This window comes from Pleurodeles waltl, chromosome 5, assembly GCF_031143425.1.
Source record: "Pleurodeles waltl isolate 20211129_DDA chromosome 5, aPleWal1.hap1.20221129, whole genome shotgun sequence".
NCBI classification, from domain to species: Eukaryota; Metazoa; Chordata; class Amphibia; order Caudata; family Salamandridae; genus Pleurodeles; species Pleurodeles waltl.
In genome coordinates, this window is record NC_090444.1 from 1,594,837,261 (window position 1) to 1,594,864,518 (window position 27,258).

A 27,258-nucleotide genomic window follows, 5' to 3' on the forward strand; every position below is an offset into this window, starting at 1 on the left:
AAATCAAAAACAAACACACATTTTGTAAATAGTAGTGAATGTAGACATTTATCTTTGTTTAAGAATGTTTGGACTCTCATTTTGAATACCAAGTGTTTATTTTATTTGTGGAAAGAATGTCCATTACAAGCTGCCGAAAGGCTGACATGGTACATATTACATGGGGATAGAAATTCCGAAAATTTTTCATGAGGACAATTTTGACAGTCCAGTCTGGAAAGAGACAACAAATTCCTGAGTGAGGAGAGGAGCTAGTGCAGCAGAGATTACAGGAGATATTTTTGGTGCCATTGTTTCATCAGTTGGTGTGATCTTGAATGATATCAAGATTAGAAAGTTGTCAACAATTCAGATAAAATGTCTACTGACCATGATGGAGCCATACTTTCAATGGATATAGAGACGGTTGCTGTGAGATTAGTGGTTCTGCAAAATCGTCTTGCGTTAGACATATTATTGGCAAAGGAGGGACGAGTCTGTAAAGTTTTACAGGTGCAACATTGTTGCGCATACAAACCTGACAATAGTAAGGAGACAAAGAAGATTATGTCTAACATTACATACCTGAAAAATGACGTGAAAGGGCTGATTTTCACTAGTGCATGGGAGGCAATGGGTAATGGGTTATCAGCCATTGGAAAGTGGTTTGGAAACCTGGGAAAAGGAGTAGTACGAATGTTCTTGAGACCAGTGTTGATTGTGTCTTTGTGTGCCTTCGTTGCACTTGGATTTTATAGGAGGGAAAAGATAGAAATGGAGAAGTCGAGGAGTGTTTATTAAACAAAACTTGAAGAAAATTGAGAATTACAGTGGACCTTATCATAAACAGACATCAAGACTTTGAGTTGTCTCTTTGAAATTATAGTGTCCTTTTGTGACGGCATCGATTGCTGTCAATGGAGGGACTGTTGGAGCATAAAATTTAGCAATGCTTTAAGTGACCCAGACGTCAGCAGAAGGCGACAAATGATGCTTTATGTTTAACAGCCTAATGTGGAAAGCTGCATTATCACATATTTTAAAAGTGTTCATGTTTCCATTTGTAGTGGCCACAATTGTGCCCAATGGATTTAATAATGTGCTAACGAAAAATAAAAGATGTCAAAGTGTATTTTAGACACTGGATTAACTGCTAGTAACAAAACAAATTAGCATTTTTAATGTTTAATATGTGATTTATGAGTTTAAATAGATGTGTGCATAAAAATAAATGCACTTCTCTGTCATATCTAATGTGATGCATTAACAAGTTTTGCAATTTATAATAAAACGTTTTAGTTATTCTGATGGTACGTTATTAATGTTGAATTTATGTTTGCATATTACATGTGGCTTATCAGCAAGTATATTAAACCATTCATATTCCTTCTGTTAGCATATCTAGGCCTGCAGAGCTTGTATTTGCAATCATGTAAAAGTGATGGATCATTGTTCTTTCCAACGTCAGTTTTTCCCTAGGACCTGTTACCATGGAATGCTTTGGAATAGTAATAGGGTTCTTTGTTCAATTACACAGAGACTTTGGCCCTCATTACAACCTTCCCGCCAAGGTTTTACCGCCGAGCGGCCGCCAATGCAGCCGCAATCCTGCCGGCCGCATTATGAGATCCCCGCTGGGCCAGTGGGGATGTCGGCCGTAACATGGGAGCCGGCTCCTAAATGAGCCGGCGGTGTTGCGGCCGTGTGACTGGTGCAGCTGCGATTAAAACCGCTGGGACAACCATGCCGGGAAACCGCCGGTCCCGGCGGTGCGACCGCGGCGCTACCGCTGCAGTCATAATTCACCAGATTGTACCGCCAGCCTGCTGGCGGTACAATCGCTGAAACAGCCCTGGCGGTCTTTGACCGCCAGGGTTGTAATGAGGCCCTTTTAGTTTAGTGACCTTGGTCTGTAAAATTGAGGCCTGTGGACTTAACGTAAAAAACATTCTTTCATCTGACATGTGGATTCACATGGGACTGAGACAAGACTATTGCACACCATGGGAAGAATTTCGATTGTTGCAAGTGACAGTAAATTGTAACCGACTGTTTGGATTCACATGGAAGGAGGAGATGACTTCAGACCAAACCTGATAAAATGCCGGACTGTTGCAACCTAAAGACGAATCGATTTGTGAATGGACATTGCCCCCTTTGTGTGATGTGGACTGTCTTATCCAGGTGATTGGTTGACACCTGTTCGGTATAAGTCAATAAGGACGCTCAATTAAGGACGATGTTCAGGAAGTAAAATATAAACAAGTTGAATACTTCAGATAAGCTTTGATTTGCTGCACACCAAAATGCATGTTTCAATTACTGCAGCAGGCTCACACTACGATGTTCAGAAAGCAAAATATAAACGAGCTGAATACTTCAGATTATAAACACAGTGCAAGCATAATAATCAATCATAATAATAGAGCAGAGAAACAAAGGCCTTTCATCCCTGGGTGGAACTTAACTTAGTCCACGAAATGCAGGGAAGCCCTCTACCACCCACTTGGACCTCTCTCCCCCTCGAGCGTCACGGTTTCTGAACAGCACAACAGGGAGGCAGCGCTGGGTCTGAAGATGACATTTTTCACAACTCCATCTGCGAGCTTCAATTCCCTCACCCACCTTTCAGTGCCTAAATGACCGGAAGCTTGGATTCTATCCCCTTCCAGCATTTTCTAGCTATGTTATCAGCACATGTCTCTTGGCTGCTCTGCCATTCCCTGGCCATTGTTTTCATTCCATCTTTTACTGTGGTCTCATTCTCAAGGTTGAGACTGAATCTCCTTCACAACCTGTTTCTTACACATGCAGCTGCGAATAAGTTTATCTACGGAATGTCATAAAAAAAAAAAACAAGCTTGAAAGCGAACATCGTGAACGTTTCCACGTTGCTCTGGCTTCAGCAGGCATCACACGCTCATGTCTTCCGCACCTTTCCCTATACTGATCATGGGCCAACTGAAGTGACCAATCAATATGCTTTAGTTGTTTTAGTAGGAACAGACTTTACAAGTTTTAGTTAGTCTTCCTTTGGCTCTTGATTCTGCTAGACACTGTTCAGCTCTTTCTGCACTTCTTGATGCTGCGACTGACTGGACTTTGCTGATGATACTGATGCTTGGCTGACAAAGAATCCTGGAATGTTGACCGTAGGATAGGTATTTCTCCTTTCTGAATGCTATTTCCCCTGACATGTCCCTTTTTCTAGAACAGAAGCTAGCATGCAGACACTCACTTTATTTTTATTTTGTAGCTAGTATTATGTAATCCGAGATATATTCTTCTCCAAATTATTTTTGCCTCTCTTTTGTATTTGCCTGCAAGTGTTAGCCTGTTCCCACACATGGATGTCTTAATTTGGTTAGCTGTAGGGACAACCTATGTCCAACACCCTAATTGTGTACTCAGCTAACTTGTGTTGATAAATGCTAATACAGTCTGATTTGAGATATGTCTCTGTTGCCCCAATTGTTCCTTTAATGATATGTGTTATTCTGCCTGAATGCTTGTGTTGATGCTATTTCGATTAAACTTGTTTCACCATTTTAGGCAGCCAATGGTGTGGATATATCTTTAATTGGTTTTGTGCACAGTTTACATGACTTTAGCTTTGTGGTTATATATTTTATAAAGCTTTGAAACTTTTTATTGATTGGAGTTTTCCTTCATTGACCACATGGGTCATGGTGTCTAAATTGATGAACTTGTAATTGTATTTATGTAGTGCTTACTACCCCTGACGAGGCAACAAAGCGATTTTTGGTGAGTAGCACACTACTCTGGAACCCAAAGGGATTAGTGTGGATTAGTATAGGAGAATAGGAGTACAATATTAGTTTTAGCATAGGTAGGTATGATTTAATTTGAGTGGGGGTCGTGAGCCATTAGGTGCATTGAATAGAATAATGGAGGTATAGAAGAGAGAAGAATACAGAAGTGTTAATTGGGAGATCATAGTAGTAAGATGAGGATTGGGATGAGTAAAGGAGAGATGGAGGGGGGAAGAGCCTGAAGAAAGATTGGGGAGATCATTGCACTAAAATGGCGTTTAGGGTGAGTTAAAGGAGAGATAAATGTGGGAGAATGTAGTAGGGTTGTTTGGGAGATCATATTAGTAAACTGAGGTTTGGGGTGAGCCAGGAGGAGTAGAGGAAAGAAGAGTCTAGGAAGGGTTATTTAAGAGATCACAGTAGTAAATGGGTTTGGGATGAGTCCGAGTGGAGATAGAGGATAGATTGATAGAGGTACTGGATGATGGTGACACAGATTAAAGCTTTCAAGAGAGTTGTTTTCCTAAACGTCATAAATAAATAGAAACGTGATTATATAGTAAAGGAATATATGAATAAATAATATAATATATTGAGATTTAAGTTGTGTAGTATAAACACAGACTTTTAAGAAGTACAGTGTTTGAAGTTAATGTATTTGTGTACTTTTATAACATTATTTTATCTTTCCTCAATATTCCAATATTGAAATGGTTGTAGACAAATAGTTAAGATAACATTTACCTATTGCAATAGATAACATAAAAACAGAGACTTTCAAACATCTAATCAAACAACTCATAAAAAAACTAAGCAATGACCTATGAACATATTAAGAAAAGATTAATATACACATATATACATACACACACATATAATACCATATATATTCATGCATACATTGACACATATATACATTTAACCGTAAGTAAAATATACATTTGTTACAATAGGAGTGAAGAGGATGTATATATTTTAAGAAAACATAATTATACATAGTTGTACAAAGAAATACACATATTTAGAATTTAGTGAAAATATAAATGTTTACATATATAGGAATATGCAGTCCATTGTTGTTTGAATATGGTGGTTATGTAGGAAAGAGCCAACTCTTGAGTAGTCTTCTGAAGATAAGATAGTTATCTGTGGATCTTATGTTTGGGGGTAATGAATTCCATAGTTTGGTTGCTTGAACAGAGAAGATATACCACCTATTATCTTTTTCTATTTGGTGGTCTTCTGAGGCAGGGTGCTAATCTTGAGCGGATGTTTTTTGTTGATTGTATTTGGTGATTTTATTCCTGATGGAAAGAGGTCCTGCCCCATGTATTGCTCTGTGGGTGATAAAAAGCAGCTTAAAGATGGATCTTCTGACAACCGGTAACCAATGTAGGGCCCTCAAGGCAGGGGAGATGTTGGCCTGTGGTTTTACATGTAGGAGTAGTCTTGCAGCAGAGTTCTGATAGCGTTGTATTTTTGCCATATTAGATAGAGGGGATCCATGGTAGAGGCCATTGGCGTAGTCCAGTTTAGATAGTACAAAAGAGATAGTAGCCTAGACCTTGGGTGGAAATCTCAGGTGGGGGAAGATGTGTTGCAGAGTATTTGTGGTGATAAAGCTTGCTCTTGTTAATTTGTCCACTTGAGCATTCACTGTTAACTTGGAGTCAATGGTAGTTCCAAGGTTTCTAACTTCCTTAGATACTTTAGGACGGGGTCCCAGGCGCAGAGTGGGTCATCATTTTTCAAATCACCACATGTGAATATTTCTGTTTTGGCGCATTCAGTTTTAGATGGCTCAATGTCAACACTAACACACCTCCACGCTACAGTGCTAACAAATAAAATGGTATTTTGCTGACCTCGACTACGGATGTCATAAAAATAAAGTATGATGTTTTTGTCTAAGTATGTGCGATAGTTTCTCAAGGTGATATCAACAGTGGGAAGAGTGCAGGGTTCTGTTAATGTTATCACATGTACTAGGAGGCAGTTCTTACATGCAGGATCTACAATATACTAAACCAGAAAATCTTTCTTGAATTTGCTTTCCAATCAGTCTCTAATCAGCAAAGTTTTTTTTTTTTTTTTTTTTTAATCGTCACCAACTAGAATAGAGGATCTTTTTGGTTTGCCTCTGTCAGGTTTTCTGTGTGGAAGTGCGGGCAGATGGAATGGAACAGGCTGCAGGAGGCTGGATGTGTATTCCATCTAGTAAACAACCAGGGGGCATCTCAGAGACGATACCAGGGGTTGCCATCTGTAGCAGGAAACATCAACAGGGACTGAACCGCATGTAGGGAAAACACAATTTCTTCTTCACATCAGATGTTCACAAATTAAATGAGGTTCATATTGGGCCAGAGATTGGAGTATTCAGCATAGGCTGCCCCTCACAAATGTTCAGAAGGATTATTGAAAACAAACCTAATTATGTATTTTTACATTAAAGACAAAGCAAATTACCAGAAGTCCCAAAGTAAAATGCAGAAGAAAGATGGGAAAAGGCTTCTCCTGACTTTGGTAATATAGAAAAATTGGTTTGTCTAACAGAAAGGCTGGAAATTGGAACAAATCTAGGTTCAGGGATGTGGAATTCCTATCGCCCGACGCCTGGGACATCTTGTTTGGGGTCAAGGGCAACAAGTTTTTATGTTTACTTTGTCCTTGGGACAAGTAGGCCCAACCCTCTGCAGCACACACCCTTTGGCTGCCTGTTTACAGAGAGTGGAACTCTCTGCAGTTGAGGTAATGTGTTTCCAAAGGATAATGCTGTTCGAACTTGTATTTATGGTTCATTATTTGAAAACCTTCATTATTAGGGTGAGTGCTGTAAATAAATGTTTTAAGGTCACACTTCACTACTAACGTTGGTTCCAGTACAAAAAAAAAAACGTGTATACACATGTTTGAAAAGTTTAGGCTATGAGGCTAAGTATAATGCTCCCAGAATGCTCTCTGATTAGATGCAAATGAAGTGTCATTTAGTAAAACGTTTTGATGCATGCTAGTATTTCCCAAAAATATTTCTAATGGAAAATCAGTGTAACCATTTTCAACACGATTATGGGAAGCATGAAAATAAACAAACACTGACAAAGCCAACTGATCTGACATATTTTTATAAGTCTTTTAGTTCCATCAATGCGTGTCTTGTTTTGACATGGCTTTTGTAACACTTTATTGTTGTGGGAGCTACCAGGCCCTCAACATTGTAACAAACACTGGCAAAAAAAAACCAAAACGTTTTTGAACTCTAAAAGCACACGTTGCCACCAGTGGCATAACAAAGGCCCCACAGCCGCCCTCCAGGTGGCCCCTTCAGCACAGCACCTGCCCTGAGTGAGTCTGGAGAGGGGGCTCCTCCATGTTCTTTGCAAAGGGGCACCCTCCAGTTTCGTTATGTCACTGATTGCCACTGTAGTTCCTGACACTGAACAAAACTACTTTGTGTGTCAATATGCTCCTTGTGGAAGAGAAGAATGCGATCACTCACAGTAAAGCCAGCCGAAAGAGAGAGAAATAGAAGTTTAATAAAAACAAAATGTCTTTGTTAACACCAGACCTAATTAGGGACCAAGACCCACATGTAGGTAGCTTTTTGCATGTCGCAAACAGCGACTTTCGCTGTTTGCGACGTGCAAAAAGCACATTGCTATGCACTAACCCAGTTTTGCGATTCGGTAACCTGGTTACCGAATCGCAAAACCAGTTTGCGACTCGCAATTAGGAAGGGGTGTTCCCTTCCTAATTGCGACTCGCAATGTAGGATTGTTTTGCGAACGCGGGTGCAAACCAATCGCAGTTTGCACCCATTTCAAATGGGTGCTAACACTTTCACAAAATGGAAGGGGTCCCCCTGGGATCCCTTCCCCATTGTGAATGTCACTGTAAACATTTTTTCAGAGCAGGCAGTGGCTCTGAAAAAATGAAACGAAAACGTTTCATTTTTCGTTTTTGTAATGCATCTCGTTTTCCTTTAAGGAAAACGGGCTGCATTACAAAAAAAAAAACTGCTTTATTGAAAAGCAGTCACAGACATGGTGGTCTGCTGTCTCCAGCAGGCCACCATCCCTGTGAGGCCGCCTTTCCTAAGGGGGTCGCAAATTGCGACCCACCTCATGATTATTCATGAGGTGTGCATTTGCGAAGCCCTTGCGAATCAAGGTTTGTGTCAGGGACACCATCCTACATTCGGATTTGCGACTCGCAATTTGCGGGTTGCAAATCTGAACCTACCTACATGTGGCTCCAAATTCTTAAAGAAAGTCACAAAAGTGCACCCATGGTATATGTCGTACCCCTATAAAATATTTGTGAACTGTATTTTAGCATGGGTAAATACGCATGTGTAGATTTGCTCATGTGAAAATCTATTGAGCATTTGCAAGTTCATTTTCCCTCCAGCCACTTTCTTCCCAACCCTGGAAGAAGTTCTAATTCTGCCATTGTCAGGAGTAAATGTCCAACCTTTCTTATTATGGGAAAATATTAGAGAGAAGCTGGTGAAAATCTTTAAAACATGCAGGTTAGTAGGTTTGCAGACTCAAAGGCATTCCAGCCCTGAAACTATTGCTCACTGCTTCCTCCAGACCCAGTATGCAGATCTGCAGAAAGGTGGAAAAATAAGGAAATTGCTACAGTAGGGATTGAAACTGCAAGTATTCAAGCCCTACTATGGTAGTAGCCCTGGCATAATCAGAGAGGCTATTATTAGAGCTCTTACATAATGAGATTGCTGCCATAATTTGGCGCCACACCACATGGCACCAAAGGGACAAGTAGATCTTTTTACAGGACAAGTAGATTTGAAAAGCAACCTGTCCCGTGGACAAGTAGATATTTTAATAAATTCCACACCCCTGAGGTTGGAGATTATCTTGGACTCTGGCACTTTCATCTTCCTTGGAGACCTGAACTTTCATCTAGAGGACCGTAATGACTTCAACTCAAATGCCCTCCTCAAAAGCCTTGAGGACCACGACCTTACTCAGTACGTCACCGAACCCACGCACACCCCCAGACACTTTCTGGACTCTATCTTCTCCACACAAAGCAACATCACGGTCACAAAAACCAACGTCCGTTCACCTGAACTGACCACACCCTTGTGAGTTTTAGCATCACCCTCCCGGACAGAGGAGACCCACCCCCTTGGGGAAAGCCGCCACTGCTGGGAGAACATCTTGAGAAGGACTAAGGTTCTACCCTCTACGCACCCCCCCACCCCCCCAACCATACTAGCAACCTTACGGAAGACAGCTAGAACTTCAGTGAATGGATCACCACCTGCACCAACACCCTGCCCCCCTCAAGTACAGCAAAAAAAACAAAATCATGAACACAAGCTAGCTGGTACACAGAAGAACTCAGGAAGGTGATGCAGCACTGTACGCAACTGCGAAGCAAGGGGCAAACGAGCCAAGACACCACAGAAAAGGATGTCCTCAAATCTGCCATGAGATGCTACCACAAGCAAGTGTGAAGAGGCCAAGAATACAGCCCACCCCAAATACATCTAAGACAGCAAAAACAGCAATAAAAAAAATATTTCGTATCATCAGAGAATTCACATTGCCCGAAGCCACCACCAGCAACATCCCCCGCCCATGAGACCATCTCTAGCTTCTTTTGGAACAAGATCACATCCATATATGACAACTTCACGCCTTAACCTGACCCCCTCAACCTTGCTGCCAGTCCTTGAATGTGAGCCAAAGAATGAACCTTGACCATGTGGGAAACCATCACCACAAACGAGACTGCCACAACCATGAAGACTATACTCCAGGGTTCAATCAGAACCATGCCTGCACAACACTTTCAACAAAGGTCTAACTACCATCAGTGAAATCCTAACTCCAATCCGAATGGTGCCATCAATGACGCCATCTTCACCAGAACCCTGGAAACAGGCAGCTGTCACAGACTTACTGAGGAAACCCTCGGTGGACCCTGCCAAACTCTCAAAAATCTGACAATCTCCCTCCTACCATGCCTGGTCAAAGTCTTAGAGAAACCTATCAATAGGAGAATTATGTTAATGTAAATTGTTGATGGTTCACTGCACTACTTACTGGGTCAAAAGATCTTGTGTTTGATTCCTGCGAAGGATGAAAATACATGCTAACAATCATTTAGGACAAGTTTGCATGTGGACAACCATGAGACAATGGGTCAACCCACTTCAGCCACTCACTTACCTCTGAGTGACTGCATTCTGTTCTTGCACCATCTGACAAACAATAACTACTTCCCTAGGTTCAATTTTACAAAAAGCAGTCACAAACAACAAACAAATTGCAAACCCAAGAGTAGGAAGCCAAAGCAAGACCTATTGTATTTAACCAAAGATTGTATGAGGACAGTGGAAGGAAAGGGCAGATAGCAACGTAGTGAAGAATACAGTAAATAATCATAGATCCACATGCAAACACACAGATTACAAAACCTTACGTTATTGGAACGCATGTGTTAAATGCGGTCTGTAGCGTTCAACTGATCACACAATAATGAATTAGTGTTGTACAATACTAATAAAATACAGAACTAAAAAATATTAACACTGCACCACTATTTAAAAAAATTATTTTATGGTTATGCGATAGCGACTAGATAGGTCTTCAGTGTGTTCTAGTATGGTGATACCACATGAAAATGAATATGTCTGTTTATCAAAAAGTCGTAGACAACACATAAAAAGACTAGAGTGTGCCCATAAATACCAGGTGACATCACAGCCACCACCGTTCTTTAACCCCTTGGTTAACGCTTACGTCCTGGGCAGCACCGCTCGGGTACACAGGAGATAACCCTTACGTCCAGATAGGGGCCCACGGGGGAAGCACTAGCGCTCCCCCATAGGGCCTGGCACACCCCTCCCCTGGGCAGGGATGGACCCTCACCCCCACTGAACCCCGTGGAGTCTGATGACATCAGCGTGCAATCGCACGCTGACCTCATCAGAGGCATGCCCCTCCGCGCTGGAAGCTCAGCTTCCAACACCGATCGGAGGAGAAATGCTTATGCATTTCTCCTCTGATCATGTGGAGGGGCCGAGAAAGACATCAAAAGAAAGGAAAGGCATTTCCTTTCCTTTGATGTCTTTCTCAGCATTTCTGCTGCCTGATCACGATGCGATCGGGCACCAGAAATGCCCACTAGAAACCAGGGAATTTTGGGCAAGGGCCGCTCCCCTGGGGGACAAAATATTTTTACGCCTTTTCTGCTCCCCCAGGGGGCAGATCGCCCTATTATAATTAGGCCGATCTGCCCCCGTGGTGGGGGCAGAAACCGCTAGACATCAGGGAGAAAAAAAAAAAACATTTATCTATGTGGGGAGCGACCCCTCGGGCAAGGGTCGCTCCCTTGGGGCAAATTTACTTTAAGGGCATTTCTGCCTCCCTTCGGCACAGATCAGCCTATTTTTTTTTAAGGCCAATCTGCCCATAAGGGGGGCAGAAACCACTAACCACCAGGGAGTTTTGTTCTTTATTTATGTTTATACATAAGGGGAGCGGCCCTTGGGCAAGGGCCGCTCCCCAGGGGACAAAATATTTTTAGGCCTTTCCTGCCCCCCCGGGGGCATATTGGCCTATTATAATTAGGCCAGGCAGAAACCCCTAGACACCAGGGATATATTTTTTTAATGTTTACTTTTTTTATGTATATATAGGGAGTGACCCCTTAGGCAAGGGTTGCTCCCCTGGGGGGGAAATTGTAATTAGGGCATTTCTGCCCCCTTTGGGGGCAGATCACCCTATTTTTATTAGGCCAATCTGCCCCCAAAGGTGGCAGAAACCACTAGACCCCAGGGATTATTTTTTTTGTCAGTTTCACATGAGGGAGCGACCTCTTAGGCAAGGGTCGCTCCCCTGGGGGGTCAAATTTGTTGAAGGCCATTTCTGCCCCACTTGGGGACAGATCGGCCTATTGTAATTAGGCTGATCTGCCCCCGGGGGGCAGAAAACCCTAGACACCAGGGACTTTTTAGGTTTTTTTTGCTTTTTTTTTTTTTTTTTTTTTTTATATATGGGTAGCGACCCCTTAGGCAAGGATCACTCCCCTGGGGGCAACTTGTCTTTAGGCCATTTCTGCAGATCAGCCTATTTTTGTTAGGCTAATCTGCCCCCCAGGGGGGCAGAAGCTACTAGACAAAAGGGATTTGTATTTGTTTGCGTCATATTTATGCAAGGGGAACGACCCCTTAGGCAAGGGTCGCTCCCCTGGGGGGGGCAAACTAATTTTAGACCATGTCTGCTCCCCTTGGGGGTAGATCGGCCTATTTCTATTAGGCCGATCTGCCCGGGGGGTGGGGGGCAGAAACCACTTAGGCACCAGGGATTGGTGTGTGTGTGTTTTGTTGGGGGGCAGTCCCTTGGGCAAGGGTCGATCCCCATGGGGGCACATTACAGTTGGCCATATCTGCCCCCCTTGGGGGAAGATCATCAGCCTATTTTTGGAAGGCACATCTGTCCTCACAAGGGGCAGAAAACCCACCAGAGACCAGGGAAGATTTTTTTTCCAAAATAAGAGGATGGGGGTATGGCCATACCCCCCACCCCAAATAAATGGGGCCAAAGTTGTTCTGCCCACTATAGGGCAGATGGGGCAATTATCCCCGATCCACACCCGGGGGGGCAGAAAGTCTACTAGATGCCAGAACATTTTTTTAAAAAATTGGTGAGTGATGGCTACCAACCAGTATGCGCCTGGTTATGCCCCCACCCCAAACTGAAGGGGGTAGCAGTCTCTCAGCTCTCCCCCCACACTAAAACATCTTATCCCACAGCAAGCAAGAGGACATTTGATTACTTTGGGTTCTGGTCTTACTTTTGGGCCATGAGAGCTTGGGTAACTCTCAAAATCGTTCCACTTGGAATGGTGATGGTTGCACCTTTTTGGACTCTGGGACGCTGCCATGTATTAAAATCCACAAGACCTAGACACATCTGAAAACTAAACATCTGGGTGATTCCAGGGTGGTGTGCTTCACATGCACCCCGCACCATTTTCTTACAAACAATGCCCTGCAGACCTCCAACTTTGCTGGAAATCACACATTTTTCCCACATTTTTGTGATGGAACCTTATGGAATCTGCAGGAATCCGCAAAATTCCTACCACCCAGCATTGTTTCAACTATACCGATAAAACTTCTGCTGCACTTGTCAGCCTAAAACATTTTTTTTTCACACTACCCTTTTGGACCTGCTTAGGCTCCCCCTCAATTTCAACATGTTTTTTGCTCTTCCCTGTCACAGGCACTTGGCCCACCTACACAAGCTTGTGGGTAGGCCTAGTGCTCGGTTTTCCTTGGGAAAATGCGATGTGTCCACATAGTGTTCTGGGGCATTTCCTTTTGCAGCCACAAGGCCTAGCCACACAAGTGAGGTACCATTTTTATCGGGAGACTTGGCGGAACACTGGGTGGAAGGAAATGTGTGGCTCCTCTCAGATTCCAGAACTTTCTGTCACCGAAATGTGAGGAAAAAGTATTTTTTGGCCAAATTATGAAGTTTGCAAACGATTCTGGGTAACAGAACCTGGTGAGAGCCCTACAAGTCACCTGATCCTGGATTCCCCTAGGTGTCTAGTTTTAAAAAATGTGCAGGTTTGGTAGGTTTCCCTTGGTGCCGGCTGAGCTAAAGGCCAAAATCCGCAGCTAGGCACTTTGCAGAAAATCAAGTCTGTTTTCTTTGGGTAAAAATGATGTGTCCACAATGTGTTTTGGTGCTTTCCTGCCACGGGCACTAGGCCTACCCACACAAGTGAGGTACCATTTTTATCTGGAGACTTGGGGGAACACAGAATAGCAAAACAAGTGTTATTGCCCCTTGTCTTCCTCTACATTTTTTCCTTCCAAATGTAAGACTGTGTGTAAAAAAGACGTCTATTTGAGAAATGCCCTGTTATTCACATGCTAGTATGGGCACCCCGGAATTCAGGGATGTCCAAATAACCACTGCTTCTCAACACCTTATCTTGTACCCATTTTAGAAATACAAAGTTTTTCTTGATACCTATTTTTCACTTTTTATATTTCAGAAAATTAATTGCTGTATACCCGGTATAGAATGGAAACCCATTGCAAGGTGCAGCTCATTTATTGGCTCTGGGTACCTAGGGTTCTTTATGAACCTACAAGCCCTATAAATCCCGCAACCAGAAGAGTCCAGCAAACGTAATGGTATATTGCTTTCCAAAATCTGACATCGCAGGAAAAAGTTACAGAGTAAAACGTGGAGAAAAATTGGTGTTTCAATATTCTTTTATTTCAGCTGTTATTTTCTCTAGGAAACACTTGTAGGATATACACGAATGACCCCTTGCTGAATTCAGAATTGTGTCTACTTTTCAGAAATGTTTAGGGTTCTGGGACCCAGCATTGGTTTCTCACCCATTTATGTCACTAACTGGAAGGAAGCTGAAAGCACACAAAATAGTAAAAATGGGGTATGACCCAGTAAAATGTCAAAATTGTGTTGAAAAATGCGGTTTTCCAATTCAACTCTGCCTGTTCCTGAAAGCTGGGAAGATTGTTATTTCACCACAGCAAACCCTTTGTTGATGCCATTTTTAGGGTAAGAAACACCAGCCTTCTTCTGCAGCCCTTTTCCCCATTTTATTTTTTAATAAACAAAATTTTCGCTGTATTTTGGCTAATTTCTTGGTCTCCTTCGGGGCAACCCACAAAGACTGGGTACCTCTAGAATCCCTAGGATGTTGGAATAAAAGGATGCAAATTTAGCATGGATAGTTTATGTGGAGAAAAAGTCATGAGGGCCTAAGCGCAAACTACTCCATAGCCAAAAAAAAAAGTTTGGCACAGGAGGGGAAAAGGCCTGGCAGCATAGGGGTTAAAACACGCCAGAAGAAACCAAGATGAGATAACAGGCTCTCAACTGGCATAGAAAATGAACACTGGCAGCCCCAGGGCTTAACTGGACTAAAAATCACAAAGAAAGCAGGAACTATTCATTGTTTTATGGTGCTTCTTAACGTCTCTGCTTGTACGGTTGCAATGTATTTAAGTAATTACGTAATAAGTAATAAATCGTAAACAAACTGTGTAAACAGGCCTTGCAGCAAAGAGGTTAAGAGAACAAGATTTGCCCCAGCCCATTCCCACAAGAAACTTGAAATTAATTTGACCCATTTGAGCCGCCGTCGAGGCGCCACCTTGTTGTGTATAGTGTGTGACTTTATGTGCACCTGCGCACTCTGTCGTGCCGAGCCCATGAGCGTTCATTGGAAAAGGCGAAAGAATATGGCATTCAAATCCGGAAAAGGATGGGTTTGTGGCTTGAGCTGGTGCCTCACATCCGTCCCTCAACAAGCCTTTGTTCAGTTTTTAAACACATTGTCTTAACTGGCGCCAAGTTAGAAGGGCTTTCAGTCAGAAGAAGCTTGAGTGTAGCCCCTTTAAAAAATATAGAATCCATTATTAGAACCGGTGGATTATACAATAGCAGCAGCTGCAGTCCCTAACAGTGGGGGAGGGTGTACCCTGCAGCCCGAAGAACCCGCCAAAAGCAGCTTTATCGGTTGCCTTTTAAATCGCATACAGATATCAGCTGGTTTTGGAGAAGTGCGATTGTGTGCCTTTCGTTTAAAGGAGGTGGACGAATGGTAAAGAAGTAGTATGCAAGGCACTTTTCTGGACATATTAACTGTTGTAAACAATATGTCTGCCCACGCAGTGCATGGAATACCTCGATGTTTTGCACTTTTCTACCAGTTGTGGATTCACTCAAGTGTATTTAATAGGGTATATATATATGTATGCCAGGGTGCAAGAAATGTGGATGTTCTTTGTTTAGACGGACAGAAAATATAAATCTATTGTAATGGACGCTGGTAAAAAGAAACTGAGCTCTGCAAAGCTCCCGCCTTCTTTTTAAATTAAGTACCCCTAATGTTATTGAGGGCTGGCATCTTCAGAAGCTTAGGTCTCTGCATTACTTGGAAATCTACCAGGATTTAGTTTGTTTTTCCCCTCCCCGGAAAAACCGGTTCCAAGATGGCTGTTCAAACATAATGGGACTAGAGTGAGAGGGGGGGCAATGGGGGAGGTGGATGTTGCCAGAGAAGTCTATTATACTGGTTTCATAATCATGATCCACACTGACCCCACGATTGAAATAAAAATAACGTGTCACTTATATCATGATCGTTTCATCGTGCAAATCAAGTTCTTTTAACTTAACAGACAGTAGTGATTACATTTTAAGTACACATGTGGGTCACTACGCTCATTTACCTTTTTTTACGGGAATCTTTAGTGTTCAGCATCGATTCCTAACATTGTGTTCGTCAATCCCCAATTGTTATTTAGATACGAGTGTATAATTTGGCAGTGTGTTGGGTCGGTGAACATATTAAAAGATCTTCTGTGCCACGCAGTTAGCATGTAGCCTTTCCCTGTACAATTGGGGTAACTTTGACATATACAGGCTGCATTCTATGAAGTGGTAGTGTAGTCAGAGGTGTTTGGCTGTCTGTGCCTTGCTCCTAGTACACACCCTGACTGTACTCTGGTTATGTAGTGAGTGTGTGGCAGGTATGTTTTCGTTACGTGACTCTGCAGCATATTTGCTAGGCAATGACTGCGCAGTCCATAAAATGGTGGTGTTTGTTTTTTTATGTGCTCAAATTCAGGATGAGTTAGCAGCACATAGCAGACCACAATTTAATTAAACCGCAGAGGGTGGTTTTAAACATTGCTTTTAGTTTAGTTCCTTTGTGCCTCGCTGTCTGTGTTTCTATGTTGATGCGCGCTGTCATTTAAGTCATTATCCTGCTCCTCGGCTTATATAAAAGCGTAGCCCTTCTTCTCTACCTGCTAAACACCCCGGTTTTCCAAATCTAGTCACCTAATGTAACTTGGCTGTGCTGAGTGGGCAGTTGCGCGTTACAATGTAGCGACAGAGCAGTTTGGGATAGTCATACAGTGTATGTACTGTACCGTACCGTACAAGGGTGCGCGCGATGTCAGTGTTCCGTGCACATAATGAATGGAATAACAACGAGTTTAGTGTGTGCCATGCTGCGTGCTCCAGCCTATGTCATGCATATGCGTGCTTCCCCCACCCCCCCCGTACCCTCTATAGGGTTTCTCTCACTGTGATCATAAAAACAAAATGTCCCGCGAACTGCAAGGCTGAGTTGATCTCTCTCCTAACCTTATTTGGTGGTTATGCAAGCAGCGTCCTTGCAGAGACGTTTGTGTCCCATGAAGTTTATATTTCACACGATGGTCGACGGCACTCCGATTCTATGTTGTTTTTTAAATAAAGCTAACGATTGTGTAAGAATTCGCGCGGGCTTTCTCGGTCTCTGACAGGCTTGCAGACTCATATTTCCCGCGGAGCGTCTGATTGGTCACGAGCGATTACTTGCAGCTGTCTTCCAGGAGGTCAGCTGGTACACGCATTTCAGCCAATCACTGTGAGGACATGCTCCATTGTTTGGTTTGCAGGAGTCTAACTGGCTGGCGTGGTCGCAGACTTGTTGCTGGTTGGCTGCTTCTCTTCTGGCGCCAAGTGTGAATATCATATAAAGCCCGGCGAGCACTCTATCTACTTCTGTCCGTTCGCAGCCTTCTTATTCGGCTTGGTTGCTGTCTTTGGGGATTTTATTTTTTTCGCGCTACTTTTTTCGCCCCAAAACCTTCTCAACATGTTTTCCACCCGCAACCCGTTGTCTGCTAAAAACGAGAATCTGGGTCTTTCTCCTCTCAAGAGCTTGGCTTTGACTGACAAGGAAAACACGGTAAGGTGATGTTCTTTTCCCACCCTTTTTCCTTCTTATTTCAAATGTATTTAATGTTTGCTCACTCCTTGTTTTTTCTTTCTAACAGCCGCCCACTCTCAGTAGCACCCGGGTACTAGCCACGAAGACAGCACGCAACATCTTCAATGAAGCCGAGAAGGAAACGGTGAGTGGTTGTGATGCTTAAAGGAGTTAAGATAAGAGTACAGATGGGAGGAATTGTGTTCCGTAGCCTGGTCTGGTCACTTGAGGTGACCAGCTGTATCGGTTAATCAACCAAAAGTAGTATAGTGGTGGCAGTCCGTTTAACGGCTTGTAGCTTTTTGTCTGTTTTTTATTTGAGTATCGCAATCATGGGTGCTATGCGAGTACTGTAGCTGGATATAGCACTCTATACAATTTTTGGCGCCAAATGTAGTCTTTCCCCCTAGTCCCTTTTTGTTTTGCTGCCTGTAACCAGTGTCCCGGCGCGCAGCCCTGTCGAGTATCCTTAACTGACTTCAGCCCAAAAAGAAGCGCCATCTTGTGGATCTCATTTTCTCTCCCGGGAGAACGCCCCACATGGTCGCCTAGTGAGCCTAAAATTGCTCTTGGGGTATACGTGAGCTCCAGTATGTAGCGTTAAAGGTATGGCTTATTTGAATGTTATGCTTGACGGCTGTCACAACCCCCCCCCCCCCCCCCCCCCCCCACTGGTAAAATAGATGCACTATTTTAGATTTAACTAGTACAAATGACGTTTTTGTGCCGTGGGTGGGTTTACGGGTTCGGTACGTCAGCAATGGGGGAAGGGATCGTCCACACATTCTCCCTCAAGCTCTTGCCTTTTGTGCTTTCATGGTGTAGTCATAGACTTGTAGATATGTAACTATTATTTTTCTCTTCATTTAGGTGAAGAGTAAAGTGAGCCGACTGTCGGAAGTACAGGAGGAGCCACTGCTTAAAGATAATCCTCAACGTTTTGTCATCTTCCCCATCAAGTATCATGACATCTGGCAGATGTACAAGAAAGCTGAAGCCTCGTTTTGGACAGCAGAGGAGGTGAGTGAAAACCCATGTCGGTGGTTTCAAGGGTGTTGGTTGCGCTATTGTACTAATTTACGTTACTCTGGTGTCCAGTAGCGAGCACTAGTTTTGTTCAAGGAAACTTATCACTTCTGGATTGCTAGAAAATTCTATAACTTGCATATTGTAGCCAAGTGTTAACGCTACTATAGTACAGCTCGGAGCAGGCTTATCAATATCGTCAGTTATGACTTACAAATTAAGACCAAATTACCGGCAGAAAGGCTTTTGGGGGGGGGGGGGGGAGCTAATCAGTATTAAATGCCTCCATCTAACTCGGAACAGCCGAATTATTACGTCCCCTCTTGCACAAAACGATAACGGCAAAATTCTTCCCAATTCGACTTTCTTCAATTATAATAAACCTCAAATGTTTTGGATCTGTAGATAAGATCCCTTCAACAGGGAAGGCTTGAGGTTGATGTCAGGTAGTGTGCATGCTTGAGAGGCTTGGTGACAGACGGAGCCTCGTGTTGTAGGTGTCTACCATCTTACTGCATTTTAGTATGTGTGCAGAGCTTCTTAAGAACACTTCCTGCAGTGCAACATACCCATAATACGAATCAATTTTCTGTAGTCCTGGAGACTTGTTTCACTCCAGTAGCGCAGATAGTCTCAAACTTTAGTCGTTCGTTGCTGAACATCCGCTTCCTGTGTATCCCAGGGGCAGATTTTCTTTTGGCAGATGGATTGTCATTTGTGGTACTTGCCAAATTTTGAGGCCATCTTTTGTTCAAGTTGCTCTATGGCTAGGCCTTAACCAGTCATGTTGGGTGATCGGAGACGTGCTTCCAAATAGTCTAGTCACTTTGGGTAGAAGTCCAGCCAGTTGTTTCATTCACTGTGCCGCAATCTGTACTGACCATACTAATAGATCATAAACACAATGCGACCACAGCGCACATGTATAGTGCAATGATTTGTATCCCTGGTAGAATGCTTGAGGTTGAAGGAAGAATACGTGAACGTCCCAAGTCCGTTGGAGAAAGTGTCTTTAATTGTAGGCACAGTTCGCCTCGAATGGCGCGTTCTTCAAAATACAGTCAACACGTATTTCGTCACTCAGGTGACTTCATCAAGGCTGCAAAACAATGATATAAGCAAACTTGTATGTAAATTATACCCATAAATAACGAAACACGATTTGTGCCAAAAGGTAGACCAATAAGTGTGTATGAAAAAGGAATGTAACAAGAAATGTGAAACCCGAAAGAGGGTGGGCATGGCTCAGTAATTAATAAGAGTAACCTGATTGTGCAATATAAGGGACACCGCAAGTGAAAGTCATAAGAGCATAAACGTGTTCCAATTTAGCAATATAGGCCCATATAAAAAGTTGAAGTGGGAGAGTTAAAAATATGTAATTGTACCTAAGCCATCAGGCCAGCTAGGAAAAGTTGGACAGCCTGCAGTAAGGCAAGTAGGTGTATATCTGGAAAATCAAGGAGAAATTTCAGTAAATGGCCACAGTATAGATTAAGGAAATGGAAAAATTGAAGAAAAAAGTAATCCTTAGTACTGCAATACCTTACTACAAACAGAACTCATTTTTTCTAATGTCTCCAGAACATGTCACTATGGGTCCCAGTAGTGACCAGGAAGAATGAAAGCAGCCCTGATAAGTCTCAAACCAAAATAACTGTATGGAGGTGAGAAAGGAGCAGAGACCAAGTTTGTCACACCAATGAGTAAGCAAGCAGAAACAATGTTTCCCACTTAATAGCAATTAGTTGGAAAAGCAAATATAATGTCATGCACTCACAGACTAATTAAAAAAAAAAACGGCCCAAGTAATGCTACTTAGTGCTTAAGGCACACCCGTTTCACAAAGAGTGCGTGAACACTGAAAAGTGTTGTAACAGTAGTTCAAAAAAGGGGTAGAATCCCAAGTTTTAAACATACAGATTAATCCAAACTGACAATCATTTGAAAAGTGTGACCAAATGCCCATGGCTGTAACATTAAGAATTAATGGGGTATCAGACTAGTATAAAGCGGTCACATGGCATCAGTGAACAAGTCTGCTCCGCGATGCAGACACCAGTCTGTAACTCAGTCGAGCAATAAACGCTGGCCGCAGCGTTAGGACGGTAAAAAACAACAGATATAAATCCTACTGTCACAATGAGGAGCCTGTGCGGTCGTAGGTACATAGGCGAGTGTGCAAGTCTGAGAGCGCAGCGCTTGGAAGACAGCCAGCAGAAGCAAATGGACTCACTGGCAGTTTGGTCCAGACGGCACACACGAGTCCCATGTCCCTGGAGCAGCAGAGGAGACTATCTTCAGAGGTAGAGTGCTGGGGCCAGGGCTACTTGCAGCCTGAAGATCCATCTGAGCAGGAAACAAGCTTTGGTTGCTGCAACAGTTGCAATGCATGGGGAATGGGTTCTGTCTTGAAGGAAGAGGCAAGGACTCTGATTTCTGTTCCACTTGGGAGGCAGAGGACCCCTCTGAACCACCACCTGTTAGAGAATCTTTGCAGGTCCAGAGGACAGCTGATCCCAGCAACCAGACATTCTTGCCTTACGTGCCTGCGGATGCATGGGAGTGACTTCTTCACTCCAAGGGTGATTCCATCTTGGTTTAGTGCAGCTGAGGTTTTGCAGACCCCAGAAGATATACAGCTCTGGAAATGTTGCAAGTTGCTGAAAGGAGCTGGGGAAACCATGTTGCAAGGAGACGTATCCTCTGTTGCAGTCTTGTTCACTTCCTATGAAGTCCAGCAGCTGTTCCAGGAGCAGAAGAGGTTGTTGCAGAGAATCTTGGACACCAAATGTGGGGGCTTACCCCCGAAGTCCCTAAAAAGCCCAAAAGGGGGGTTGGTCACTTGGCAGGGTGACCACCTATCAGGGGAGGGGTATCACTGTGACGTCATCTGCCTAACATGACCAGCCAGGTGTTCAAGAGGCCTCTGCTCACCTTGGATTCAAGATGGCAGAATCAAGTGGCCACCTGGAGCTCTGGCCACCACCCCTGGGGTGGCGATGGACAGGGGAGTTGTCACTCCTCTGTGCAGTTTCATGCCAGAGCTCCCCTGGACTGGTGCAAACCAAATTATGCAAGGAAGGTACCAAATGTGCCCTTCAAAGCAAGCTGGCGTGGGGATGATACCCCTCCCCAGTCTTGTAAAGCCTATTTCCAAGGGAGAGGGGCTGCATCAGCATGGGCTGCTTAAGACCATGGGAGAAATACTTGGAGTCCTAAGGAGCCTCCAAAGTGCATGGAATGCATGCAACAAACACTGGCATCCGTATTGGGGTGGTATGATTCCACCCATCTTTGATACCAAACATGCCTAGGTTTGGAGTTGATGTCCTGTAGCTGGACCATAGGTAGTGACCTATGACAAGCACATAACTAAAATGGCTTCCCTGAATTTATCAAGTCCAGGGAATTGGATCTGGATATCAGTAGTACCTGGGGGAGGGGGCCTCAAGTGATCCCGGGGGGGACGCCAGACTGGCCAAAAGAAGCATTATACAGGTAATAGGCCTTTGTTTTAAGTAGAAGCAGGTTATTGCATTTTTAAAAAGGTATCAGTAATTAACTGCAATGTTTAAATGTCTAAACATCCTAGACATATTTAAACATTGCCATCTTTATAAAATTGTGAAAAAATCTGAGGGGGCCAATTTTTTTTTTTTCAAGTGGGGGGCATTAAAGTTTGTGAGACCACTGTACTAGGGTCTTACATGGGTATACCAGTATGCCAATTGTGGGGTGTAAAGGTTACCAAGGCAACCAAATTTGAAGGAGAGCACAGTCACTTGGGTCCTGGTTAGCAGGATCCCAGTGAAAAGTCAACACACTAACAAGCAAAGTTTTGGCGGTTGGGGGAGAGAGAGCCATGTCTGAAGGAGTGACTCTCTACTACACTGACCGTATAGCTAACCAGGATGGCTAACCAGGATGTAGGGACCCCTTCAATCAGCAGTACTACGGTCTGGAGACAAGACTGCAGGAGTGATCTTTCTAAATTTAGTGGCCATTCCATGGAGCATCTCAAGTTGACTGCCTACACTGCTTTGCACAGGGCAGTCCTGCATACCGTGTGATAGTCCACTAGAAGGGTACAGGTCAAATGTGGTCACCAGCTACTGGCAACAGTTTCTCCTGGCCTGATGAGGACTGGCCCTTTCCACGTAGTATGATGGAGAGCATAGAACAAGGCTTTACAGAGAAATCTTAACTGTATTGCTACTCTGAATAGTACACGTTGTGACTGCTGTATTTGAGTTCTTGGTCTCCAGTATAGCGGCGCGGCTTTCTTTATATTGGTGCTCACTTTCGTTATATTTGTGCCTGCTTCCTTTATAGGTTGATCTTTCAAAAGACATGCAGCACTGGGAATCTCTGAAGTCCGACGAGCGGTACTTTATCTCGCATGTTTTGGCCTTCTTTGCAGCCAGCGATGGCATCGTAAACGAAAACCTGGTAAGCAGCTTGGCTGACTCGTCCCCCTTTGCAATATGTGACTTTAGAGTGGGAGGGGTTTGCTACGGTCTTGGGTCTTTTGATACACGCATTTAGTGCATCTCTTTAATTTACAGGTTGAACGTTTTAGTCAAGAAGTGCAAGTCACAGAAGCCCGGTGTTTTTATGGTTTCCAAATTGCTATGGAGAACATACACTCCGAAATGTACAGTCTCCTTATCGATACATACATTAAGGATTCCAAAGAAAGGTACGTGTAAAGCGTGTGTACTTTAGACTAGCATTGTGATGTGTGCCCTACATTGGCACACTGCTTCATTTTGTACATAATTCAACCCTGCATGACACATCAGCCTCCCTGCCCCTTGTTTATTGTACTGTAGTGTTTCTGTAACACCAACCATGTGATCATCTGTGATACCGCAACACTGACCATGGTAATCCGTTATCCGTAGCATGAATCTATGGGTTTACTCCATCCATGGCCCTACAGTGGTTTTCTTGATCAACTTTAGGGTGTAAGTTCTAGGGCTGAAATGGTAATACATTTCGAGCCCTTTAGATCTTCCAAGCAAGGGTTGTTTAGAGTTGGCGACCTAACTGGCAGGATGTGAGCCTTATTGTAAATGTTGCTTGTTTAATTTCCTAGGGAGTTTCTCTTCAATGCTATTGAAACCCTCCCATGTGTTAAAAAGAAGGCTGACTGGGCTATGCGTTGGATTGGAGACAGACAAGCTACATTTGGTAATTTTTTTTTTTTTTTTTTTTTTTTTTTTTTTTAATGCATTATATTGAAATCCTTAAACAATTTGCGCATTTTAGGTGCATCTGAACAGCACATCGGTCTAGATGCCGAGTCTTTCAAGGTTTATAGTGAGCGCCATTCTTTGGGGGGTAACATTCCTTCTTTTAGGAATTCAAGTGCGTGGCAGAATACGTCAAACTGAACGTTTTGCTAGTTTTCCAATTTGGTGAAAGCAGAAAGAAAGGTGACTTATCTATTTATGCAGGTGCCAGCACGGAACTGGATGTTCTTATTGTTAGGCTTGAGCTTGTGACTTCGAGGTGCATGTGGGGAGAGGCATGCAGGCCGGTATGAATGGGTGGCATTACCCGTAGATGGGGAAATTGTTTCAGCTAATGTAATTTGTACATGCTTCCTTGGGGATGCCAGATTACCAAATTATTTGAAGTCCGGATAATAAAAGCAGGACTATTATGCCCTTAGTTATAAATCATACATTTGGTCCAAGAAAGACGCTTGGAATGGAAGAACTCACCTTTGGTGCACCTTTGATCCAAGTCTTAAGATCTTGTGGTGTTCCACTGCACTGAAAAGGTATCTAAGCGCCATAAGAAATAAACGCAACGCGAAAACAATTTACAATGTAAATCAGGTGCATGCACTCCACATGGCGCCGACCACAAGTCCAGTTTTAAAACTGGGTGGTCATTTATTTGGTGCATTTTTAATAATGACTTACTAAACGCGTGTGAAGTCATTGCCCAATCCATGGGCAATTGTACATTATTGTTGGGGCCCAAGTCCCACATGTTCTTATAACCGGGATCCAATGGGAAACTGCAGAACGCAGTTCGGCTTAACAGTGTCCTTAACAAGTATCCATTTTATACACAGGTGAACGTGTGGTGGCGTTTGCAGCAGTAGAGGGAATCTTCTTCTCTGGCTCATTCGCATCTATCTTCTGGCTCAAGAAACGCGGATTGATGCCAGGACTTACTTTCTCGAACGAGCTAATCAGCCGAGATGAGGTACATTGAATAGACCCTGCAGCATCACGATTGGGTGGTTTTGCTGTTTAGTTCTCGTGACTTGTTTTTTTCCTCCCGTTTGTCAATTCTTGTCTATTCGGTCATGCATTCCTCTCCTTCCAAAACTTTTCTAGCCTGCAATTCATTCTTCTCGCCACTTCCATTCTCTGCTCCCGCTGCAGGGGGAGGGGGATGGATAAGGGAGACTGCTCTGATCGGTCAAAGCCATGAACAATGTAAAATGGTTCATGTTGCATAGGAGTGGTGAGTCAATTGCGCCCCTTATCTTGTGCTGGTTCAATGCATTAACTTCAATGATCGTGGCAAGAGCTCATACCTTAGAGGCGCATCCGTTAAAGACTGCTTTGATTTCGGACTGTGCTTAGATGCCTGACTATGCGTTTTTATTTGCAGGGTTTGCATTGTGATTTTGCATGCCTCATGTTCAAACACCTGGTAAACAAGCCATCAGAGAAACGAGTTGTGGCGCTCATTACCGATGCGGTCAGGATAGAACAGGTAAACATCGGCGATTTTGCCAGATCTTGTTCCATGATACTTGAATGCTATAGTGCCTTGACATCTTTATGGATTTTTAATACGAAATGATCTTCAGCACTATTAAACTTGATGAAATGCTGCCATCATGCGTCTAGTGCAGTAGATTGCATGTTGTGTGAATTTTGTAATACATTACTTGGGGGTTGTTCATTGTGTCGCTGTGGGGGGTGAAGCTTTTGCAGCGTTATACATCTTTACCTTTTTTCCCTTTTAGGAATTTCTAACGGAGGCATTGCCTGTAAACCTGATTGGCATGAATTGCACTTTAATGAAGCAGTACATTGAATTTGTGGCAGACCGACTGCTTTTGGAGCTGGGTTTTAGCAAGGTAACTTAAGATAAAACAAGCATCTTATCTGCCCCTCACCCAAAGAGCTGCGTTGTAGTAATCCTTTAAACGTGAATGCGCACTGTTCAGTATCACAATCTTGAATCTGGCAGTATTGCCCCGTCTTGAACATTGCTTTACTATTGTCTTTTGCAGGTATTCAGAGCAGAAAATCCGTTTGACTTTATGGAGAATATATCACTGGAAGGAAAAACGAACTTTTTTGAGAAGCGAGTGGGCGAATACCAAAAAATGGGTGTCATGTCAAAGCCAACAGATAATTCGTTCACGTTGGATGCTGACTTCTAAATGATAAGACTAGCAACTATTACCTCTCCGGAAACAAGCCACAACTTCAGCTCTTGTTGATCAGCATGCACTACTGCCATGAAATGCAGCATGTCTGATTTAAGGGATTTGCGGTGTTGTGCTGGCTTGGTGCACCTCTTTAGACTTTCTGCACAAAATCAGTAACTGCAACTTGGGACCACTTCATGTCCGTCATTTGAGACCAGTTTGCAGGCTAGCTGGTAAAGCTAGGAGTTTTGCTGATGTGTTTTAAACTTGCAAGTCGTGGTTTTGTTTACAATGTCGCTGACTGTTTCTTAAACCCAATCTCTGCCTTGCAGATTTTAAGTTTTATTTTTTACTTTTTTTTAAAACCTAGTTTGTACATAAATGTGGCACTTTATTTAATAAAATAATCCTGACTTGCAGTAGTTGGTCTTCTGAATTGCTTGCACCAGTTGGTCTTCTGAATTGCTTGCACCAGGTATCCCACTTGAAACACTGAGTGCTATAGACTTCATGTTAATTTTATTACGCGATTCCCATGATCTGCCCAGCTTAGCACCTTTCAAACCAGACTTGACAAACTGCATTTGTCCATACCCGTCATAGTTAGGCCTATTGACGTAGTGGCTTGTATTTTATCGGTGTATTGGTTGTACATGCAAGGGAAAATGCGAGTCTTTAAAAAAAAAAAAAAAGTGCTACATTGAGAACCTGGTAATGCATTGATTTTGAATGATTCACACACAAAAGAACATAATTGGACTCATTCTAATCGTGAGATTGTTTTCTCTTTACTGCCAGTAGTCTATAGAAGACGGCCTAGCATGCTCTAACATAGTAAGGTGAACGAGGCACTTGTGAGTAAGTCCACTCTTTATAAACTAGAGACGCTGGTGGCTAACCTACGTGGCATGTGAAATTTGACAGCTGAGTGTAGAGGATCCTGTCTAGTGTTTCCCCGGGACTTAGTGCTTGCCAATTAGTTAACATGTATTCCTGTACCTATATGGGTCTGTATACCGATCTATCCTAGCAGCTTTAAAATGCGACTAATTTTGCCAAATTGCTAATTTGCAATAATGGAGAGGTTAGCCAGGGTGCATCTAAATCTTCCTAGGAATCAGACCACCCTCCTCCCCAACATCCTACTCGTAAAGAAGTTGGGCAAAAGTGTTCAGCATATTCACATAATTCCCATTATTACTGCCCCTTTGCTCCAGACATTAACCTTCTGGTTATTAGGTGATGGTAGTGGCAGTACCATCAGTATAAACT

At 43.2% G+C, this 27,258-nt stretch overlaps 1 protein-coding gene and 1 long non-coding RNA gene across 2 annotated transcripts in view; one reads left to right on the forward strand and one right to left on the reverse strand.

Annotated features, from left to right (window-relative positions):
* Positions 1-17,244, reverse strand: part of LOC138296613 (uncharacterized) — a 56,690-nt gene extending 39,446 nt beyond the window's left edge. The window contains exon 1 of the long non-coding RNA XR_011203870.1: positions 16,940-17,244. This is a non-coding gene — a long non-coding RNA (uncharacterized lncRNA). The remainder of the gene's footprint in view (positions 1-16,939) is intronic.
* A 77-nt stretch (positions 17,245-17,321) lies between these two features.
* On the forward strand, positions 17,322-26,405 carry RRM2 (ribonucleotide reductase regulatory subunit M2). The gene is made up of 10 exons (XM_069235924.1): positions 17,322-17,528; positions 17,617-17,694; positions 18,420-18,569; positions 22,911-23,027; positions 23,144-23,277; positions 23,677-23,771; positions 24,667-24,800; positions 25,215-25,319; positions 25,576-25,689; positions 25,846-26,405. The coding sequence occupies exons 1-10, from the start codon at positions 17,436-17,438 to the stop codon at positions 25,996-25,998; spliced, it is 1,173 nt and encodes a 390-aa protein (XP_069092025.1). The 5' UTR covers positions 17,322-17,435; the 3' UTR covers positions 25,999-26,405.
* The last annotated feature ends 853 nt before the right edge of the window (positions 26,406-27,258 follow it).